This window comes from Phyllopteryx taeniolatus, chromosome 18 (genome assembly GCF_024500385.1).
Source record: "Phyllopteryx taeniolatus isolate TA_2022b chromosome 18, UOR_Ptae_1.2, whole genome shotgun sequence".
NCBI classification, from domain to species: Eukaryota; Metazoa; Chordata; class Actinopteri; order Syngnathiformes; family Syngnathidae; genus Phyllopteryx; species Phyllopteryx taeniolatus.
In genome coordinates, this window is record NC_084519.1 from 10582034 (window position 1) to 10605237 (window position 23204).

The window sequence follows — 23204 nt, forward strand, 5'->3', positions numbered from 1 at the left end:
CATCCCAAACATATATCACATTTGTAAGAAATCAAAACAAAGAAGTTTGTTATGGTTAGGTTTAGAGCCATGGTTGGGGTTTAAGGCGATTTAGGATGGGTTAAAGTTAGGATTAGGATGAGGATGGGTTAAGGTTATTGGGAATTATTACGCCTAAACTACAACTTTTCCCGTCTGGTAGCAGTTAGGGCGTGTTCTACAGGCATATACAACAGCCAATCATAGTCAGTGGCGCGTGTCCTGGAGCCAATAATATTGGGAGCAGGGCGTCTCCCACCTAAAAACGACGTGGGAATCCTAATAACGCGTCCTTGTTACCAATAAATCAAAACGTTAGATTTTTTTCAGAATTTCAAATATACTTTTTGAATTTCTTTTGACGTCTATTTATTTAAATGCCTTATTAAAAAAAAACGCTGAATAAAGTCTTATTCGAGGGTGGGGCAATATTGACGTCAACAAACATGGCGGCGCTACAGTGATTCTGGTTTATCACCATGTGAACCTTTGTGTAACATTTCTATCTTCTGTCGACAGCTTTGATTATCGATCAAATATTCCGGTAAGTGTGAACGTTTAAGCGACTACTTTTGCTGCCTGCGCTTGCAGCGGTTTATTTCAGGCCAAATATATGTGCTTACAACCTACTAGACGAATGTCGGCTGCCGAATCCATATCTGGTGTATTATTAGGACGTTGTTTTTTTGTTTTTTAAATATTGAGTCACAATGAGACTTTTGTCAGTCATGCATTTGTAACGACTAAACCAGGACGACAGGCATCCGTGCATTCTGGATGTGGTTATTTCTAATTAAATGCATTAATTAGTCATTTACTCATACAGTGGTGGGATTTACAAGCTAAATATCTGTCAAGGGCCTTCAGAATCAGTAGTGCAGGCCAATGTAATTGTTACAGGCAACTTCGACGAGCAAAACACATCTGTAGCGATCTGCACACATTAACGCAGTACATTTATAGTGCTGATGGTTTCAATCATTGCGACATGATAAGTGGTGGTGAATTAAGTCTGGTAAATCCTTACTGAAAGTCCAGGTACCAAATGCATGGCCCGCCACTGCTGAATTAATGGTTTCTTTTGCAGATATGGCAAATGTTGTAGTTCCTTATACCATGGGCAACCCGTTCCTGCCAAAGAAAAACAAAAAGAAGAAGAAAAGTAATTACTGCATCTTGTGCCGAGAGATGCTTGTGAAACATGTAAGTGTCAATTTTAAGTTAAAGGATAGTTTATATGCGTGGTGATGCTGTTTTATATTGAAGTGTGTGTGTCACTTGTAGGAAATACATGAGCACATGCATAGTATGGCGCACCACAGAGAGCTTGAATTATTGCTGGGCAAGTAAGTCACATTTTGTTCAATTGAATGGTTTTTCTGCACGTCTGCCGTAAAGTTCTGAGATTATGGTTTCAAACCTCAGCTGTCTTTTCTTTGTGGAGTTTGTACTGTATGTTCTCCCTGTGCATGTGTGGGTTTTCTTCGGGTACTCTGGCTTCCTCCCACATTCCAAAAACATGCATGTCAGTTCTGAGGCTTTGGGTTCAGATTTCTGCTGAGGCCACCCTGTGTGGAATTTGCATGTTCTCCCCATGGTTGGACGGGTACTCTGACTTATTCGCACATTCCCAAAAATGGATGTTGGGTTCATTGATGGCTTTAAATTATCCATGGGTGTGAATTGTTGACAAGGATAGCAGTTCTTTAGACAGTACCGAAAGACTAGAGTCAACCGTTTATTGAATGCTGGGTAGATCATTAAAACACCATAAGCACACTCGCGTAGAAGCTGCTACGTCCAAAGCTTTCCCCAGACACGCAAAATCGCTGACCGACGTCAGACCAGACCCTGCTTCTTAAAAGCACATGCATGGTTCTAACTCGGATACTACAGTATGCAGATTTTCGGTACATTATGCTTTTTTTGGTGCTCAAACACGTTTACAATGGGTTTAAAAAGTGTGTCTTAATGCGTTGATCTGTGTTCGGATTAGTTTAAATGTGTTTACAGCTTGTGGGAGCAGGGGTAAATATGCTTCTCTCTCATTCCATCTTTTTAGTGTTTCATGTCACGATTGCCAGGCATGTCAGGTGTCCTCCATGGGTCTTGATCAGTACGCCCAGCACATTGCGGCCGCTCAACATCAAGCCAATTTAAGGAGTCTGAAGTGTACAAACGTAAAACCCATTTCACTTCACAAGACTCTCAACCTGGAAACGATCAAGGGTATCCTCAAGAGAAACAAGATGCTCAAGAAAGAGAGGTACGATTTTAACCTTTATGATTTTTCTGTTCATTTATTTGTTTATTCAAGTACTCCAAATTCATGTCCCTGTTTACTTCACAGGAAAAAAGTGTCAAAGAAGGAAAAAAAGCAACGGAAGAAACTGGCGGGCCAGAACCATTCTGGATATACGCAGAGAGCCAGTGGACGGCATCAGGTGATGCATCAAGGATCTGGTGTAAATGCATTCAAACAACAGCTGCTGGGGCCTCGGCAGAAAGGCAACCACACTGCTGTCTTCCAAAACAAGGATAAAAAACAGCTTGTGAACCAGAACTTTGCTGCCAAAAGCAACGGCTCCCAACACAGCAGCAGCCAGACGTGTGGCACATCGCAGCTGTTGCAGTGGCCCGGGATGGAGAATTTTAGCAACTACAATAGGTCGTACCAGTGTGGGGAGACGGCCGACTTCACCAGCGATCAGCTCTCAAATAAAGGAAGCGTCATCTTCAACCAGGATGAGCTGCGTACATTGTCCGAACCGCAACAAAGCGCGACTGCTTCTAACCCTCAGCCTAAGCCTGTTCTCATCCAAGAAATGGATGTCACCACCATGCTTAAGGAAATTAGACGGGCGCTGGGTGTGCGAGAGCCGTGTAGGGCGGATCGGGAAGCACGAAAGCAAAGCGCTGAGGCGGGAGCACTGGTGTCTGAGCCTTGCTCCTCACAGGAGGCCCTGGACAAGGTTGCTGCAGCTCACACCGCCGCCGCTCCCGCCAAAACATCCACCTTGACGACGCAGGGCAACACCACCGTCCCGGCTGGTGTCAAAACTGGCAAAACCACCCCACTGAAGAGCGTAACAGTTAAACCTAACACTCCCGGATCCTCAGCCAGCAGCAAAACAAGTCAGCCGCTCGGCTCCAAAACGAAAGTTCGGATCGCGCACAAAGCAGCGGCCGTTCAAAAGCCAAGAGAGGGCGGTCTGAGGAAGGTGACCCAAACAACTTCCGCTCTATCCGGGGCCGCGTTTCAGCAACGCTGGAGGCGAATGTACAATGAGATGAAGAAGAGCAAGCAAATGAGGAAAGAAGGGACACCCAGGTGAGAGGTTCATCACCAAGGCTTTTTGATCTTGTGATCTGTTGGGCAATTTGTCCATGGGGTGGTTAATCATTTCAAATTATTTCCCACCATTAATGTGACTTATAACCTTTACAACTTAATTGGAAGCAAAACAACATGCAATTTTTGGAGGGGATAGGTGCAAATAAGCAATTGTTATAATGTCAAATGACAAGTTTACGCGCCCTTGCCTGGTTTTAGAATTTACCAGTCAAATTTAAACTCATGTTTAATGGGAGTCAGCACACACCTGCCACCATTTAAAGTGCCTCTGATTGACCCACAATCCATTTAAGATGTTCTAGTGAGCTTTTCCTGACTTTTTTTTTTTTTTGCATCCTAGCAGAAGCCTGAAGGTTTTGTGTGCAAGACTGACTGCTATTTGGAAATGTTCATAATTCCCTCTGGACCCCATGTAAAGTAATTGCAGCATCCTGCACATTGCACGGCACTACTCATTTGTTCAAGTTTATGTAGGTTCAAGTGCCCAATTCAGGTTTAATCGTGTCTATTTCCATGTCCATTTCAAGTGACACACAGATGCCCAAATTTCATAGAAAGAAGTCTACAGGTGACAACGTTGGACAGTGATGCCAAAGAAATCAATGATAATACAGAAATAATACAAATATCAAATGTTAATGGAATTTAGTTGGTGTAAACTGACTCTTAATTTTTATGGCTTTAAATGAGGGTAACCTCCACGTTAGTCCACTGGCTGCAGTTGGCAATTATTTTGCTTAATAATTGACATCCCTCTAATGTAGCATGTTTAGACCATTTTTATGGTCTATGCTTTCGCTGTAGTTAAACGTTAAGAGTGTTTTCTCATGTTTACTTGTTGTTTGGGCAGAGACCGGTGTGTAAACTGTACGTAAACCGAACGGTGTATTACGATGACGTCGAGCTCACATTAATGGTGTATTATCTGTGTCTTTACACTTCACACGCGTCCAATACATGTTGGATTGTTGTCCACTTTAAAAGAGGCCTGATTCTGATCTAATACCATGCATTTTTTTTTCTATTTATGCTGCAGTGACGCAGATCCCAATTGTACCACTTGGGAGTAAAACAATCTTGAATTGTCACTTAAACCATACAGTGCAATTTCAGCCATTGACTCTTTTCTCATATGAAAGCTCCTCTTGACGAGGGCTTTCCAGAGCCATAATCATTTTTGTCAGAATGTCCTGGTGTGATGACCTGATAATGAAAATCCATGTGGAAGCTTTAAGGTCATGGCATTTTTCTTAACCATCATGAGTTAGTTGTCTTTTCTTCTAGATTTGGAATTCAGTTGGCGAAAACTCTGCCTAACAAAACTGCGTTTGAGCTGAGTGTGGACGAAGACCTGATGCTCTCAGAAGGCTTCCACTGGGAGTCGCTCTCCAACGCACACAGGCCGCTGACTCATTCTCTTCCTGCTCCTCCTCCATCTTGTCTGCCTTCTGCGCCTCTTCCTCCTACCCACGAAACGACACTGAGTGCGTCTCGCTTTGAGACCCAGTCAAGCACACAAGCACCCGTTGAGCGTCTGACGGTGGCGGCAATCTCAGCGAAGGTGGAACATGAGAATGCAAAAAGTGGCGCCAACAAAAGGAAACACCAACAACTACAAGTGAGTTTATTTTTGAAAGTGTAATATAGTGGTCAACCCCCGTTTATACATTGACCCACCCACAATAAGTGAAAGTCTGTGATCCAGAGAGACTATTAAAAAAAAGAAAAAAAAGTCTCACCCCTCACACATGCTTTAAGTACATTTAAAATGATTAAATCACAAACTTATTCCTTAGCGCTTGTTCTCGCTCAAAAGGCACATCATTTTTATTTTTCACTCCCAGAAATTGACTGTAAAACTGACACACAAAACAACATTAAACATTGCATATATAAAGATGTTCAACCAAAGGAAATTAGCATAGATGTTACAGTAACTGTAAACCTTCAAACTACTGCTACGTCAACACAAACGGAGCAGCAACACATACAAACAGATGGCACAGATTAAATTCCCGGTCAGTGCACCATTTCCCAGCCACTGCTGGTCCACAGCCTGTTTAAAAATAAAAAATAAAAGGGGGAGGGGGGGGGTGCATAAGCCTCTGCCACGCAAATCATGCGAGTGACGGAAGCCAAAAGCTGCTTCCTCTTTGTACCCATTAAAAAAAACAAAACAAAAAAAACTACCTCTTAAAAATCTGCGATATACCAGTGGCGTGAACTGTAAACCGCAATATAGCGGGGGACTACTGTATTGAAAAAATTAAGTCGAACACAATTTGTCACATGATGACGGTTGACATCATCCATCCATCCATTTTCTGAGCCGCTTCTCCTCACTAGGGTCGCGGGCGTGCTGGAGCCTATCCCAGCTGTCATCGGGCAGGAGGCGGGGTACACCGTGAACTGATTGCCAGCCAATCGCAGGGCACATAGAAACAAACAACCATTCGCACTCACAGTCATGCCTACGGGCAGTTTAGAGTCTCCAATTAATGCATGTTTTTGGGATGCGGGAGGAAACCGGAGTGCCCGGAGAAAACCCACGCAGGCACGGGGAGAACATGCAAACTCCATACAGGCGGGGCCGGGGATTGAACCCGGGTCCTCAGAACTGTGAGGCTGACGCTCTAACGGTTGACATCAATTCCAAATATTTCCAATAGGAAGTAGGGGTTGCATTGAACAAAGTTTCCTGTTTTGATTGGTATTCATGTGTGTGTTCCTGCAGGGATATGGTGTTCCCGATAAGGAGGCAGTTGTAAAAAGGAGGAAACCAAAAAAGTCAAAAAAGGGTAATCCTAATATTTCATGCACTGTAACTAGTAGTAATCTGTTGCTCCCATGCTAATTTCAAGTATTTCCAACACTTCTCTCTTTGCCTTTCCTTTGTAGACCAAGACCATATGGACAAGCTTTTGGCGGTGTCCCTCAGGGAAGAGGCGCTGAGTCACTCGCTGCAGGATGTGGACAAGTCTCTGGTCCATGCCCGTAATGCCTTACAAGTGGCCTACGTGGAAGTACAAAGACTCATGTTGTTAAGGCAACAGGTACCACTTCATCAATGAAATACATGTACTGAAGAAAGAATGCCTTGAGTGGAAAGTTTTCAAAGCCTTGATTCCTTGCTGTCCTTTTAGTACACTGCAGAGGTGGACAGTCTGAGAGCAAAGCGCATTGAGATACTACAGGGCATGCAAGGTATTGTACTTTGGCTTCAAAGTCAAATTCCATCGGCTTATGCGGCATAGTTTTCCCAATTTAAAAAGAATCTTAATAGCAGGAGTCAGATTCAATAGGCATATTACGAAGACATTAAAATCATTCTTAGTTATAATTGCAGTTACTTAAATATTGTTAATTACTCAGTTATATAGTTATACTTCTATTTAGTTATGAATTATATTCCGTATATCCTTTTTATAGATTTCCTCTTGTGATCTTTTCCAGAAGTGTATTCCGGTAGCTCTAATGTGGGGCAGGTGGCCACTACCTCAGCAAGAGCATCTCCAGATGTCATTCATCCCAGTTCATCCTCCGTGTCCTCTCCCAACGTCTTTGTCCCTCCCACCAACATCCACCAAACCTCCGCCTCGGCGCCTTCCATCGACCGGCCTAACCAGGCCTTCCTCGCTACACCCAGGATACCGTTTAAACAAGAAACCGTGATCCCGACCGCCTCTGGAGAGCCGAGTCCACAAGCTCAAACCTCCAATGCCGAGGCAACACGCCCTATGCCTCTCCCCTCGCTGCCCACTGTGGCTTCTCCTGTTGTAGCTCTGAGCCAGCAAACCAGGCCAGAGGCTTCAAATCCATCCAAGTCTTTCTGTACGCAGCAGGAGCAAGTAAAGAGTGTCTGGATGACAGAGCGAACCAAAAGCTTTTCAAACAAGGAGGTTGTCATAATTGATGCCAAGGATGAGAGTAAAGAACATCAATCTGCAGAACCGGTAAAAGGAAATGATACAAAGCCTCTCTCTAAAGGAGATAAAAATGAATCTGCTGCAACAGTGATTGATGACAAAGGCGATGAGAGCGATGACTTGGTGGAGGTGACGGAGCCCAAAATGGTGGTCATCGACATTGCTGAATCCGAGAATGAGGATTCACCTGATCTGTCTTCAAAGGTGCCAGGTCCAAAAGCGGTGCCTCCTGAATGTGGTAGGGTGGAGTGCATCTCTTCAGGCACTCAGACAAGTCAGCAAAACCCTTTTAAGATGTGAGCTTGAGTTCTGTTCTCTTATCGATTAAATTATTGCTGAAACTGTTCAGTTTCATAACGTGTTCTCTTCTGACCTTCTCTTCGGAAAAGCCCAAGGCCTGGTGTGTCTGAAAGTGAACCCACTCCTCCACCAGGTGGGTACCACGTTTCTCATTGTGTGTCACGAACATGATGAAGAGACAAAGTGATCAGTTCAGTTCAACACGGTCATTTTGGCAGTTTGGTGTTCTTCCAATTTCATCCCCTGTAATGCCTCTTTGTTTACCAGTCCCGATACTCAGTGTGTCTGGCTCCACTCCGTAGGTCCAGGTACCATACGACTGTAAACTGTTTCAAATTATTTGGCATATGCTATTAGAAGGGGCAGCATAGTAGACTAGTGGCCTGTGTCTGCGTGGGTTTTCTGCAGGTACTCCAGCTTTCTCCCACATCCCAAAAACATGTATTTTAGGTCCATCACTCAAATTGTTTATATGTATGGATCTGAGTGTGAATGGTTGTTTGTCTATATGCGCCCTGAGATTGAATGGCGACCAGTCCAGGGCGTACCAAGCCTCTCTCACCAAGTCCCCTGGGAGAGGCGCCAGCGCTTTTGCTACCATACACGACTTTTGACAGCTACTGTCATCTAATCAGTGAGCTCCATCCTTTAGGTACCTTATTATTGTAGTTGACACACCAATAGAGGAATTGAATAGGAAAAGCAAAAAAAAAAAAAAAAAAAATGCATAGAATTGAACGTAACAGTACTTATTGGTGTAATGGTTGCTACTATTGACATCACTTTAATTCTTGTTTCAGATGCTGTTGAGGTGACTTTGGAGGAAGAGGAGAATGAGGAGGAGTTAGCCTTGGGAGCCTTCTCGAATCACACGGGCGCCGTTCACGCTCTGGAAGTCCATGAGGGCTTCTTGTACACAGGCTCAGCAGACAACACAGCGCGGGCCTATAATCTGGCGGTACACGACCACTCAAACATGATTATTCCTAATTCGAGAGAGATAGATACTTTATATATATTCTGTGAGGGGAATTTAACTGATGCAGCAGCAATGTTCACACACACACACACACACACACACACACACACCACTTGTATTAAAAATGTCGTACATTCTTGAGATGTACCTTTAGTAACATATTCTACAGTCACATCTGAACAATGACCATCTGAAACTATTCACATTTCCCTCCTACAGAACCGGGAATGCCAAGTCGTGTTTGAGGGCCACACAAACAAAATCAACAGCCTGCTGGTCTTCTCCCTTCCCAACATGCCAGCCAGACTTTACACTGGCTCCAGTGACCAGACTGTTCGCATCTACAGCATAAAGGTACAAAACATCAGGAGAAACCTCTCAGTACGAACCAACATCGATCCCAAAAAGTAAAGTCTTGATTGCGTTTTTTTTCCCCCTTTGCCCCCAGTCTAAGAAGTGTCTGGAGACCATCTCGCTCACAGACAGAGTGCTGTGTTTGCACATTGCCTGGAACACACTGTTTATTGGCCTCGCCAGTGGATCAGTGGCCACTTTTGATTTAAAGGTAAACTATCCACATACACAAAGATGATTGACTGGGCGATTCATTAATTCGATATCAATTTAGTTAAGCTTATTTGTCAGAATCTTTATTTTTTTAAGATATTTTTTAAGCGGGGTCCATACAAAGTGGAACTAGTTTACGAAAGCTTCATCAGTGTTGCCAAAATTAGCAACTTTGTGTCTGTATTTTTTTTGGGTTATTGACATGTGCTTTGTCCATAAGTGAAGGGGGTAAACATCTATTGAAATCAGAAATTGTATTTGTGTGAAAAAAGATAAATAAATCAGACTTTATTTTAAGGCCATATTACCCTGCCCGAACTGGTTATTTGCAATCTTTTTAAACGATGTCAAACTCCTTAAATGTAGACTTTAAAACCGCTGGATGTGTTCGAGTGCCACGGCCCCCGAGGCGTGAGCTGCCTGGGCACGGCGCAGGAGGGCGCCCGACGGGTGCTGCTGGTCGGCTCTTATGACAGCACCATCAGTGTGCGAGATGCCAAGAGCGGTTTGCTGCTACGCTCGCTGGAAGGCCACACCAAGACTGTTCTCTGTATGAAGGTGAGGGGGCAGATGCTTGAAAATGATCCATCCTTACATTTTTCATGCCATTTGTCATCAAGGTTGCCAGTGAGCTGAAGCCTATATCAGATGACTTTGGGTCACAAAAGGCTAATTCTGTTCTATTTATTAACTGTACAAGCAATGTTTAAATTTTAACATTCTTAACTGTCATACAAGGTAAACCACTGCTAATTCTTTACCTCTAAAAAAGATAAAACACAACACTGAGATAACAAGGGACGAGAGGAATGGAATGGGGAGAATACAAAAGGTTGACTAAATGAAGCGCTTCCCCTCAGTTCACAGCACCAAAGCAAATGTTTTATATCAGACATGGCTTCGGCTTATGCACAAAAAAAGCAAATAGGTGAGCTTACCCGCGAAGAACAGAAGATAGGTTCCCCATAAAAGCAGCAAATAGGCCGAATGCCAGACCGGGTTCACGCACTGTACTTGACTTCTGTTTGGGATCTTCCAGGTGGTGAATGACTTGGTGTTCAGCGGCTCCAGCGACACATCTGTTCATGCGCACAATATCCACGTAAGTGTAAAAGATATATAATATGCCAAATAATAAAAGCCCTGTCTTTTATGTGTCTGTCTATCTGTCTGTCTGTCTCTATCTGTCTGTCTGTCTATCGATCGATCGATCGTCTGTCTGTCTGTCTGTCTGATCAAATGTAGCTAATCTAATATTGTTTTTTTATTGTTTTTTTTTTATTATTTTCAGGAAGCAGTTAACCAGTTATTTAATGGATACAATTTAAAATACAGAATAAATACATTTTAATTTTTTTTTTTAAAAAAACATCATACTACAACAAATGTTACACAACGCACAGTGGGCTGGATTAAAGAACGGAGCGGGCCATTCTTTGCCCACCCTGGAAGTAAATCCTACAAGTGTATCTGGGGAGACATGCTGCGAATCGTCGTTTCATGTTTGTGTTCCTGCCTCTGTGTCTGTTTTCTATTTGTAGACGGGTGAGTTGCTGCGGATCTACAAGGGTCACGCTCATGCGGTCACAGCAATCGTCATCTTGGGGAAAGTGATGATCACCGCCTGTCTGGACAAGCTGATTCGAGTTTACGAGCTCCAGGTAGGAAAAAAACTCTCAAATTTGTGTCCTGTGAACCTCTGTTCTTCAAGGGGAATATGTTGTAATGTAGACCCACCTACTATCATAAAAATCTGCGCTATAGAAAGCTCAGACGTTTTTACCTCTCCCAGACGCTTTAACGTATTTAAACACAAAATATGCCAGCATAACGTATAGAAAATAGTAAAATACTATGGTGTCTTTGTGTTAAATATGTAAAAGGTGGGCCTTTTTGGTGGCGTGTGACATCTGTTTGTGAGCGTTCACAGTAATGTATTTAAAAAGGTGACGTAGATGCAATTTATCGATCAATTCTGTTCATGTTGCTTCCCAGTCCCACGACCGCTTGCAGGTGTACGGTGGTCACAGTGACATGGTGATGTGCATGGCTGTCCACAAGAGCGTGGTAAGTGGACTTTAAAGATGGCCGATTGTCACTGATTCACCGTGGTGGCACTTCATCGTCTCGCTCGTTTCATACAGATCTACACGGGTTGTTATGATGGAAGCGTTCGAGCTGTGAAACTCAACCTGATGAAGAACTACCGCTGCTGGGTAAAACATCTTTTTAGGATCTCTTTTGTACTTTGGATGATTGTGTCACAATAGTAAGAATCTTTTATGAATTATAATGTGAAAATCTTTGCATAATACCGCTATTGTATTTTTAAATCGGGAAATACAACACAAATATATTTCATTTGTGGTTTGGACTAAAAGTTAATGGACACTGACAATATCAAAAAGTGTGGCCAGGAAAATCAAACAGAGCAACACATTGATGAAGAGACAACCCCAAAAAAACATCTTTTTCTTCTCCAAAAACCCAAAAAGTGACTCTTCCATTATGTTTTGTGTTCTTGGCAGTGGCAAAATTGCTCTCTGATATTCGGCATGGCGGAGCACCTCGTCCAGCACCTCGTCGCAGACCACAGCAATCCCAGTCTGGAGGCGGTCGTGTGTCGCTGGAGAGGATGCAGCGCTTTTTTCTCCACACAGCAGGCAGTCAAGCAGGTAGTACAACAACCCAGAGTTAACGATCATAAGTTAATTACTCAATTGATATTATGTATGGAACGAGCGTTGTCTTATCTGCAGGAGCTTCCTGAGCATATGCAGAGTCACGTGGACGTGGACAGTAAGGTGGAGTCATGAGGGAAGGTCTGCTGATTTAGTTTTTTTTTCCCCCCATCTCTCCTCTCTTTTCTCATTTCGTGTTTCCATACTTTCACGTATCATTCAGACTCCCAATGAGAACGCACATCTTGAAATGTCTGTTGCGTTCATATCATTTGTGTGGACAAGTCTGTAGGGTTAATTCCCCCCCCTAATTAAATCATGGCAATTACCTGAAGATTTTTTTTAATTTGTTCTTATATGTAATTGTGTATTGTTCTGAGTGTGAGTGTGGAATAAACATGTACAGAGCAGCGACAGCTCATTTCTAGAAATAAAACAGGACAAAAATCTTCCCATAGAAATAAATATGCATTAACCAGAACATATGAATTGAAAATTGTACTAAGAATTCTGATTGGTCTATAAAGAAAAATTAAATGTTAAAAGTATTGGGTACTGGAGTGTTGATTTCAATTAGTACATAAAAATCCTGTATTAGTTTGTATGCATAGCTACTCATGGCAAAGCACAGTACCCATTATTATGCATGTATATGTAACGTTAAATATTGCACCAAATGCCCAATAATACTCATTGATTCTCATGAATGTGAGCTACTGTACAATTTGCCAAAATCCCTTAGCTAGTCTTAGCTTCTAGAAATTTGCCGAAAATGTTGTACCAACCAACATACATAGATTTGTTTAGTGTGGAAGAACCTGCACAGGAACCTTGTCCTCAACCCCACCAACCACCTTTTGGCATGAGCTAGAACAGAGATTGAGAAACAAGTCCTCTCTCAGGGCCGTTGGCCAGGTGTCTTGATACTTTCGTCAGTGTGTTGCTTGTATGTAACTGAATGAATATGTGAAGCAGTCAAATAATTTAAACAATCGTGTTCATCAACCCAAAAGGCTTTATTCCTCCTTCAACATATTGTCCAAATCTCATTTTAAAACAGAACTCCAAACTATGATAACATTGCATTATTCCATAAATTATGATAGATATTTTTATTCTAATGATATTTGCCCATTAAGACTTGTTACTTCATCGAAAGGCTGGGTCAGTTGTGGAGATGTTTAAGAATACATGGTGAGCTGAAGCCACTAAAAGGGAACAAGAGGGGGGGAGTTTACATTTTTTTTTTATTATTAAGTGAAAAAAAATATGTATATAATATTTACTAATATAAATAGAATCATTACCCCTTGTATTATTCCGAAATAAAGACGTCATTGTTCAACAAATGAAAAATCCAATTTAATAATTTGAAAACGACCTTTAGCCCAGTACCTATGTCCAACTGTTAAACGTTTTTATTTTTGGCAGATGATTGACATCGTATTGACGAGAGTCAGCTAGTCAGCTTCTGGCTGGCTAGCTCTCGTCAATCATCTGCCATGAACATTCGCTCCTCGAGCACCGCCATCGGACGTCTCGATCACATGCGCGGTGCGTCAAAATGGTGTCGGCCATTAACAAAGGCTAGATATAGTGAGATATTTTGTATTTTTTTTTTAAAAGTAAATGCGGTGTGGCAGCATTGCAGCTCTTATCAGAAGAAAGTAAGTAGTTATTTTTTGATTCGTTGCGATTCGAATCTGAAAATTCTGATTCGATTCGCAAACTCGAATGCCTATTCGAGTCACCACCGATTTGCGCATAGCCCTGTATTTTAGTAGTTCAAAAAGTAAAAAAAAAAAACAACTTAATTGTACAGATTCATTAAACATAGGGGAAAATGGATTTCAGAAGCCCAATACCATTTCAATGAATCTGTGAAACAATGACTATGCTGTCTTTAGAATAATAAACAAATATGGCTCACCTCTAGCACATTGAGTTTGATAAGTCCATCTCCATCCTTGTCAAAAGCATTGAAAGCCCCTACAGGAGACACAAAACATACATATTTGACGATAAACACACCACTTGCGAATGTTTAACAATATCGTAAACTATATACTTACTGAACATGCCTTCCAGTCTGACAAAACAGCATATGTAGCTGTCAAAGTCTATGTTAAGGTGCTGGTCTGCGTAGCGCATGGCGATGATGTCATACAACTGTTTGTTGAGGTGGAGGCCTTTGTGGACAAAAACATGACACAGAGATCAGATTGACGCGTGAGATTACTTGATGTAGACAAGAAAGCTTGTTAATAAATCACAGCATATCGTACGAGTCCCTATGATAATACTGAACATGAGGGGTTCTGTGATGCTGCTCACCTGCATCATTAACGCCGTTTCTCATTTCAAAACTGCTAATGGAGCCAGTGTGTTCTTTGTCGTAACCTTTGAAGATCAGCTGCAAACGCGCATCATGACAATCATCTTTACAAGCCGTGAAATGATAATGTAACAATAACAATAGAAGGCAAATACACATACATGCCACTGCTTAATTTTTCTCCATAAGTGTTTAAACTCCTGGAAATTTAGTTTTCCTGTCCCGTCTGTCTGGAATTTGGCTCAGTTATGGAAAAACCGCAGTGAGAGAAATGTTCCACCGTATTTTAACTACTGTTTGGCCGAGGTAGACACCTACTGACCTACCTAGTACCAGCCCACCTAGATTATACCTACCTACAATGGATATGAAAAGTCTACACACCCTTGTTTTTTTGTAATGTACTGTTAAAAATGTTTTTTATCTTGAGCTCATATGTTACATCACAGAAAATGGTGGATAAGAGTGTGTAGACCTTTCATATCCACTGTACCTATCCTTCCTTTCCACCTAGCTACCTACCTGTACCTGCCTTACCACTATATGGCAGCACTGACAGACTAGGAACCATAAATGAAGTCCTTTGGGCCCCTGGCCATTTGCCTCTTCATAAACACACATAACAGATTAGTGTAAGGATACATCCATCAGGGCAATCATACTGCGACATGTCTCCAAGCTGAAACCCTCTGTCGTCTTTTCGTGCACTGCGGAAAAAGAACCAGTTGGAATTGGGGGGGGGGTCCACTTGACACAGGATTGTGTTTCTGTAAGTCAGCTCACATTTGGAGGAGACCACGGTCTTCATAATGGTCTGGAGCTCATTGGCACAGATCTGCATATCCTGACGGGGTGGTTGAGTGGTATGTTAAATACAATACTTCAGGTTGAAATAGTCTGTTTACTTACATCGCCAGCGATTTCTTTATAGATGAGGCGGAACTCTTTTTCCTCTTCAGTTTCCTCCTCAGGCTGGAGGAGTTTTTTCTGGTCAACACAAGGAAATACATTTAAAAATCTCATCAGTCGATGCATGATTTTCCCATCACTAGCAAAGGTGAACATGAGCACATGAGGGGAAAAAAACAGGTGCTGGTGTCACGAGCTCAGCTGGCAGGGAGGTCAATTCTTTTATCCCCAGTGATGTTATTTGACCCACATTACAGAGCCATAAATGACACAGGATCTCACCAGATTATCCCCAGATACTCGCTGCATGGAAACTAAGCAATCATTGCTTTAGTTGAAAAGAAAACATAATTACCTTTGGCATCTTCTTCTCCCCCTGAATGCCATCGTGCAAGATTTCTTTGTTGGCGAATGCTCGATCGGACACGTATACAATCGGCTGGAAAACAAAATGAAACATACTGAGGAGTTCATTAGGAGTTGTTGTCATCCTGGCTGACATTTTGTCTTTATTAGCAATACAGTAGGTGCAACATGTCAGTGGTCCAAACATGCATTACCTTGTCCTTCCTTTTCTTGTCTTGCTGATGACCAATAAAACAAGGACGGTGAGATGAAACAGATTAGTTGCGCTTGTAAGATAACAATGACGGGAAAATATTGTGTGTCAAGAGATACACTACCATGGACAAAAGTATTGGGACACCAATCGCCCAAAGTCCCTAACCTGGATCAGCGATATAGAAAATGGATGAATGGTAGAAGTAAAGGCTAGGTGTCCCAATACTTGTTCTCATTGTGGGGAAAAAATGGGAAGGATCCACCAGGCCATATGATAATGAGAAATGATAGTGAAGGTAAATATATTATTCCTAAATTTGACTACACTGAATTGAATTCCCAATAGAAGCATTATGTTATGTTTTAACTGCACTATAGCTACAATCATGGCACAAACCCGTGTTTGATCGGTCTCAATTGTGTTCTCCGCTTCCCTGTGAGGGACATAAAAAGACATGAATTCACATGAACCTGATGTCATTGTAGATGTCACCAACAAGCGGCGGGCGTCCTTACTCTGAGGTGCTCCTGTTCTCGGAGAAGACCCTCAGAATGAACTGACCCTCGTGATGAGGCTCAAACGTGGTGGGGATAATGACATATTCTCCCGGGGGCAGTCTGACACGCTCCGTGATTTCGCGTATATTCATGTAATGTTTGCATTTAGCCTTGGAGGCGTTATACAGGAAGAAGTCCTTCTGGAGATGTCGATTCCGGCCACACATCTTGAGGTATGAAAGGAGAAAGTCATCAAACATTTGATGTATTCTTATTTAAGATAATACATTGCCAAAGGAAGAAAAATGAGAAGCTAAAAAAAATAGTTTAGAGATTGGTGCCCCACCATTGTTTTCATGGTTTAATATGATTTGTATAAGGTGTGAATTACTGTAGGTTGGGTGGGCATACCTCCTTTGGCACCTACAAAAAAAAAAAAAAAAAAAAAACAGAAAATAGAAAGTCATCTGTTATTTATGCCCTGCTGGTCGGTTGAAGTCGGGTTACGCAATCATGACCTCGTAGATGGAAAATCCAATGGTGAGGAACCTGGGCCCCAGCTGCTTCTGCATGCGACGACCTTTCTGCATGAGAGCCACAACCACGGTGCAAAGTTCCTGCGGGTCCTCGGGGTCGTCGTCCACGTACAGCTGCAGGTGGTACTGAGGGTTTGTCCAGAAGGTATCTGTCAAAAAAGCGTGTTCAGTATTTGAGTACTAACATGAATCAGTAGATAGTCTTATATTAAAAGTGAAGGATTCAATGATGTTAATGGGAATTGGAGAATCTGTGGAACAATATTTGGTTGGTTGAGTGGGCGTTCAAAATGTAAACGGCATGCCTCACTATGAGGCTGTAGAATTAGTAGTTTTTAAGCAATCAGCTAAAAAAAATATATATGACAAAAAAAATAAAGGTAAAGTACTGTACTTAAGTTTAATATTTAACAATAGTATGTAATAAAATCAATCAAATTAGGTAATTGGTTGTTGCATAATACTACTAGTTATATTGTGACGTATGTATGACTAATAGTAGATGTATTGATTTGTGTGTATGGTTATAAGTAGTATTGATCAAATAACATAATGCATCAAAAAGGACATAACTGCTAGATCCTAAAATGCATAGTACTGACAGTAAACCATATCAAACCATCAAATATTACATTTGTCCCCAAAAATATTTACAATTTGTCCCATTTCCACTGCATGTAAAATACAGATTTTTATTTTATCGTGATGTAGGTTTTTTTGTGTTTTGTATTCTTCCCAATCTTCATTCTGGTTGTGAAGGTGACATGTTTTTTTGGACCAATCAACAAACTGCAATGTGTGTAGCTATTCTATAGTAATAGTGTTCATACAGTAATAACATTAGCCCGTCTATGGTGTTTTGCATTGTGCATTAGCATTAAGCTAGCAGATTTTAATAAGACAAAGTTAATGTGGTTTGGCCAAATACACTTGTCAAATAAACGTGTAATTCTTTTTTTATGTTTCGTTCAACTGGGAAAGGCAATAAACATCTTGAAGCAAGCACTTGGCATCTTTTTAAAAGCATTCACTATCTGCAAAACTGCTGCTTGTGAAGTTCGCTGCCACGATAGCTTCCTGCAACTCGAGAAAAAAAAATAATTTCGACCAAGCAACAGCTTGTATCTGGAGAACCTTGTGAGTCGGGTCACTCGTAAGTCAAGGTACCACTGTGTTGACTTTCCCACCTGGGAAGTTCCTGCAGCCCCCCGCAGAGCTGCCCCGGACCCATCGACCCTCGTTGACTGACACGTTCCAGCTGTGTCTTTCATCGCCCTGCAGCGTGTCAGGGGTCAAGTTGCAGATCTCCAGCTTAGTGTAGTTCCTCTTGAAATCGTCAAAGGACATCCTGGGTGTGAATATTTAAGAGGAAGCTTCACGGGAGACCCTTTGTTTTTCTGAGCACGAGATAATATTTAGCTTTAAAATCTGAAGTCATGTTAATGATACCCTGTCTTATAATAAGGGGAATAGTATCTCTGTTGTTGCCATGGTGACCACTGATCAGATATTTTGGTCTACAATGGGCGGGGGCATAGGTACCAGGCCCGATAGAGAAAAGCAAAAATCTGCAGATACAGGAATTGATGCTCATTATAACTGCAAAAGACATTTAAAAAAAAAAAAAAAAGTTTTTTTTAAGCCCAAAAAATCTTGAATAAGCGGGGTTACGTTTTTGGTTTTTTTTTTCCCCCCATACAAAAAAATAATAATAATTCTGTGATATTGATGGAGCAGATAGCATCAGTAGTGTTTTCTGATAGACACAAATAGGTGAATCTGTATTTTACTCACCAGAACTCACTTTCCTCAACAGTTTGCTTTTTAAGGTTGTCCCTGTCTGCAATAGAAATTGTGGCCCATTCCTTTGAACTGCAATACATGAAACACAAAGGGTCGATTTGGTGTCATTTTGCAGTTCTTACTACCTTCACAGCATTCCATATTACATGCAGGGGGGCGGGGGGTTTACTTTGGGCTCCAGGGTCCCTTCCACAGCACTCGGCCCCAGGGATTGCGCAAGCGAATTAGGCGAATTCTGCTGTCCTTTGCCACCTCGTCACACTAGAATGAACGCAGCATTTCTTAATATCACCTTGCACTCATAGTAAAACGGAAGTGCATGTGGCATAGATTTACCTCCTCCAGGGCTATGATGGAGTAGGCGTGTCCCCGCACCAGTCCAAGTTCAGTTCTAGACTCCATTTCACTGGGGTAGGTAACCTGGATGAGATACATTAACATAACTGAATGGGCAATTATTACCTCTGCCAAGTGAGCAGGCAGAAGATGATTGTTTTTTTTCTGCTTGGTTGGTTTCTTGGCATGATTGCACATCCAGAAAAATACAAAATCCATGAAACTTGGTGGAGGTGTGAAACAGAACAGTTGTGTTATCTTGTGCACTCACATCGATGGAGCAGCCCATCAGCGAGCCTCTCTGCAGGGCCTTCTTCATGATCTTGTAGATCTCTTTAGGTGCCTCAGACAACTCAAAGAACTCCGTGACGCCTCCTGTGAAGTCCTCCATGGCTTCTAGAGTGTTCCCTCCCTTCAGAGCCTCGTAGGAGCCGTTCAGCCTGAGAGAAGGGCCGACCATTACAGAAATCCACGCTCACCTTTCGCATTGTGTTTTTCTTTTTTTTTTTTTGAAAGGAAGACAACAGAGGAATGGTTTGAACTCTTACTTGGCATAAGCTTTCTCCAGAAGTGCGCTCCAGAATTCGTTCTCTCGGAAAGATTTCGTGAACACCAGCCGGTTGTTGTAGGTGGGGATGCGGTCGTCCACGACCACGTCAATCCACTCGCCATAACGCCAGAACTGAGGACAGAGCGCGTCAAAGTTGGACATGAGGGCTAGAAGGTGACAAATTCAAATAGAAGTTTAAGGCAGACGTGTCAAACACTTGCCCACTGTGCTGCCCCCTATTTTTTATTATTATTGTGCTGTATATTTACTGAAGGAAAATTATTTTTACTCAAGGGGTTTGGTGCCTTGCTCAAGGGTAGCCTAGTAAAAACGTACAAATGTTCTGTCTGACCTTTCATTCTCCAGGCCAAACTACTGATGTTTTTTGTTGTTGTTTATCTGTTTTTTTTAATTCAGTCAATTGTTTTCTTGCTTATTTTTGTGTGTCATTAATTAATTTTAACCTTGGTACAAGTCTGGGTAAAAATGCAGATTATGATTTATAATCTGTTTTTACTTTTTTTTTTTTTTTATAAATAATTGATCAGGATGGAAATGCATGTATTTTCTGTTTTGGCCTTTGAAGTCGCAATGGGACCATCCCCCTGTTTTTGTATATAATGTTTATATATGTTTTTTTTTATCTTGGGGATACATACATAATGTTATAATATTTATATATAATTGACTACAATAATTTTTGTATAGTTTTAATTCACTAAAAACAATGGTTCATAACCTTTCCTGTGGAGCTGTCTAAAATTTTAGAAAAACAATGAGACATTCACACTAATTTTAAATTTAACCAATAACGCTTCAAGTGAAAACATAACTGTCTTTTAAAAACATGCTGATATGCAGTATTGTTTAGTTTGTTTAATTAGAATAACTGCACACGTTTAGTTCATTATTGCACAGGATACAGTAAAGCTGCAATGTAACAGTAACAACCTGGAAATGGAAGATTCCGGCATAATTTTCCGTGAAGCTCTGATCTGGAGGAATCACTCTGTAGAGAAGCTTCTCGTTCAGAGTCAGACAGGCGATCGCTGCGAGCAGCCAGCAGTCACCTGGCAGCAGCAGATACATACATACATGTTCCTAACATGTATGTTATTTTAAATTGCTATAACAAGCTATTCAGAAAAGTCACAGTGAAACGCACCTAATTTGGAGCATTAACTGGAGAACATAGGCTATACTTTGGCAAAAACAATATTTAAAAAAAAAAAAGAGACATTTTTGTGCATGTATGATGCATGATAATTTGCATAGTAAATGGTTCATGGAGACATTACCCAACTCTCCCTGACAGATGTCTGTTCTGCTGGCCGCATCCACAATGAATTGAGGGTTTTCACATATTTCCTGTCACGGGAAAGAAAAGAAAATGAACCTAAAACATAATTTTATAATCAAGCAATATCTGTCGCAGTCTCTCAGCCACCGTCAGCCACACCCACCTATTTAAGGCTTTGTTGATGACTCACTGGTTGTCAGATTGTTTGACAGTCATGCATGCAAGATGCTACAACACTATCCCGTGAATCCCCATCGACCACGAATTCTGCCATATCATGGTTGCCCAGCCTCCAACATGGCGGACAAACAAATACCGGTATTAATGACAAAATCTGTGACTAAAATCCTGTTCTCAGAATAAAAAATATAATAACATAAACAGTGCAGTAGTTTGAAACTAGATATGGACATGGCAATTCATCTGCTGCAGTAAATCTGTGTTTGCAATTCTAAATATGACATTTGCTGTGAGTGACAAGATGAAAACATAACTCCTGCAACCCAAAGCCCAGCTGGGACCTGGGAAAGGCCCTCCTGCATTTGTCACATATTCGGAGGCAAGCAGCTGCGAGTGTTCTCCAGGTCACCATCTCTCAATGTTGTCTTTGATCCAGACCAGCTAGCACCTCTTCACTACACATCTCTGTTAATGGCTGCCTTGTGCGACTGTCGGGAACTAATCAGCTTGATATGTAACTATATCACATGCGCACACAAACATATGGTAGACCACGAATGTGAAAATGTAGCTTCAAGTTATGAATAGAAAACATACTCCCTAGATGGGATTCCTATTTCTCTAATCCCCACTTGGGGCAGTCATGTGTAATCAAGGTGAAATATTACACTATTCAGTGTCATCGTGGTATTATTAGTAGCATAAAAGCACTTTAGCACATGTTCTTAGTCTTGATTGTTACTCTCGCAGGCCATAATATTAGGTACACTTGCACAATCCAAGTGAGATCCAATACAAAAAATTGGACTTTTAAAAATTAACAATGTTTTTTTGTAGTTGTATTTTGAAGAAGTGCGTTGCATACTGAGAAGTGTTTCTATATATTTTGATTACCTTAGTCACCTGGGATAATATCTTAGAAATAGCTCAGTATGATGCGAACCGCAAGTAAAATAATAAACATATGGTAAAGCAATCAAAATTGGAGCATGCCTGTTATTTTAAAGATGGATTTATTTATTTTTTAAATTAATTCCCATGTTAAATATCAGTACATTGTGCAGGTGAACTTAATGTTACCAATTTACACTTTGTGGAGTTATATTTTATTTACAGTTCTTCCCTTTGCTTGCATACGATTAGCCATGATTAATTAGTATTATTAGTCACTTCTGACTGATACTTATATGAGTACTAATAATAGAAGTGTAGCACTTCCAACACATAGAATAAAATAAAATACAATGAATCACTTTATATGTAATATCAACGTAGCACTAAATTTAGACGCAAATATGGCCAACAAAGAACCTATTAAGTCTATGCAAGGGAGGGAGAACTGTCTGGCTCATAAGCATATATGCTTGTACTGCTGCTAATATAATATCAATGCAACACTTTTGACAGACACATTTAGCCACTATGTGGGCTGCAAGGTTAGAAATTGGGACATTCAGCATCATGCTCATTCTTTCCCAGAGCTCCATGCAGATGTGTCACCGTGGCACCCTGAGCGATGTGAGAGCGTTGACTCACCAAGGGTCGTTTCCACACAAACTTCATGGGGGGCTTGTGGTGGCTGTAGAAAAGTGAGGAGTCGCAGGCCGGGAAAAGAGGGTCCTCGAAGAGAACCTTCTTCTTCGCGTATTTGTCTCGCAGCTCCATGAACGTCTTGAGACGCTTGGCATCCCTGACAGCCTCGTTCCTGCTGAGGATGGCCGAGTAGATGGAGTTGGCTCCGGCTAAGGGGTAGTCCGTCCGGTCGTCGGGCGCCTGCGACGCTTCTGTTTCTCGAAGCACTCGCATGTGTATATCTTCCACGAGAGGCACGTTATGATCCTTGTCTGCCATCATCTCACCACACGTTCCCATAGATAGCGGTCTTGATTTCAATCTCGAAATACTTTCCTGTCGTTGAGACAGTGCATCAACTTGCAAAACAAGTCCAAGGAAGTGTCCTATGCAGCTCCAGTGATCACTTTTAGTTCAAGTTATCAGCTGTAAATAGTAACACCCAAGTAAACTCTCACACTCTTGGGCCTTGGACCTAAATATAGGCCCTTCACAAGGAGCGGGGGGGGAGCCTTCTGGTATCGGCTCACTCAAAAAATACACATCAGGAGAAACAACCATGGTTGACACAGCAGTTCTGAACAATGCAGCGCTTTACCGCAGTAACTTCGGTGGGGTTTGAAGAAAACTTGCTTCTACAGAATCCAGGAAAATGATAAGAAAGGGAGATTGACAAGAGGTTGTTATTATGATAATGCATATTAGACTGTACATCCATTCGTTGATCCTCATCAGTACCAAGGGTGAGCTAGAAGCTATCCCGGTTGACTTTGGCGAGAGGCAGCTAGGTACGCCTTC

General features: G+C 41.7%; 2 protein-coding genes across 6 annotated transcripts; one reads left to right on the forward strand and one right to left on the reverse strand.

Moving 5' to 3' along the window:
- The first annotated feature begins 282 nt into the window (after window positions 1-282).
- On the forward strand, window positions 283-12375 carry znf106b (zinc finger protein 106b). Its single transcript, XM_061753535.1, has 21 exons — window positions 283-562; window positions 1106-1221; window positions 1303-1364; window positions 2081-2284; window positions 2369-3349; window positions 4658-4991; window positions 6108-6171; window positions 6272-6426; window positions 6517-6577; window positions 6827-7595; window positions 7689-7732; window positions 8400-8557; window positions 8798-8932; window positions 9027-9143; window positions 9512-9703; window positions 10185-10247; window positions 10687-10806; window positions 11141-11212; window positions 11290-11361; window positions 11674-11820; window positions 11905-12375. Exons 2-21 carry the CDS (start codon window positions 1108-1110, stop codon window positions 11959-11961), a joined length of 3921 nt encoding a protein of 1306 aa, XP_061609519.1. The 5' UTR covers window positions 283-562; window positions 1106-1107; the 3' UTR covers window positions 11962-12375.
- Window positions 12376-12823: 448 nt separating this feature from the next.
- Window positions 12824-22869, reverse strand: capn3b (calpain 3b). Of its 5 annotated transcripts, XM_061753538.1 has the most exons (23): window positions 22371-22864; window positions 20653-20722; window positions 20306-20424; window positions 19353-19486; window positions 19076-19244; window positions 18805-18888; window positions 18638-18729; window positions 18460-18537; window positions 17853-18013; window positions 16648-16814; window positions 16541-16552; window positions 16148-16356; window positions 16029-16065; window positions 15631-15654; window positions 15426-15509; window positions 15071-15148; window positions 14945-15005; window positions 14804-14868; window positions 14323-14391; window positions 14161-14239; window positions 13899-14015; window positions 13757-13815; window positions 12824-13034 (listed from the first exon to the last, which is right to left on the reverse strand). In XM_061753538.1, the coding sequence occupies exons 1-23, from the start codon at window positions 22704-22706 to the stop codon at window positions 13008-13010; spliced, it is 2331 nt and encodes a 776-aa protein (XP_061609522.1). In that variant the 5' UTR covers window positions 22707-22864; the 3' UTR covers window positions 12824-13007. The 5 variants fall into 5 exon arrangements, 4 of the variants coding, with proteins under 4 accessions (XP_061609522.1, XP_061609523.1, XP_061609524.1 ...); XM_061753539.1 differs by lacking the exon at window positions 15631-15654 and having other exon boundaries at window positions 22371-22865; XR_009785410.1 differs by lacking the exons at window positions 12824-13034; window positions 13757-13815 and having other exon boundaries at window positions 13954-14015; window positions 14323-14387; window positions 22371-22869.
- Between the last annotated feature and the right edge of the window lie 335 nt (window positions 22870-23204).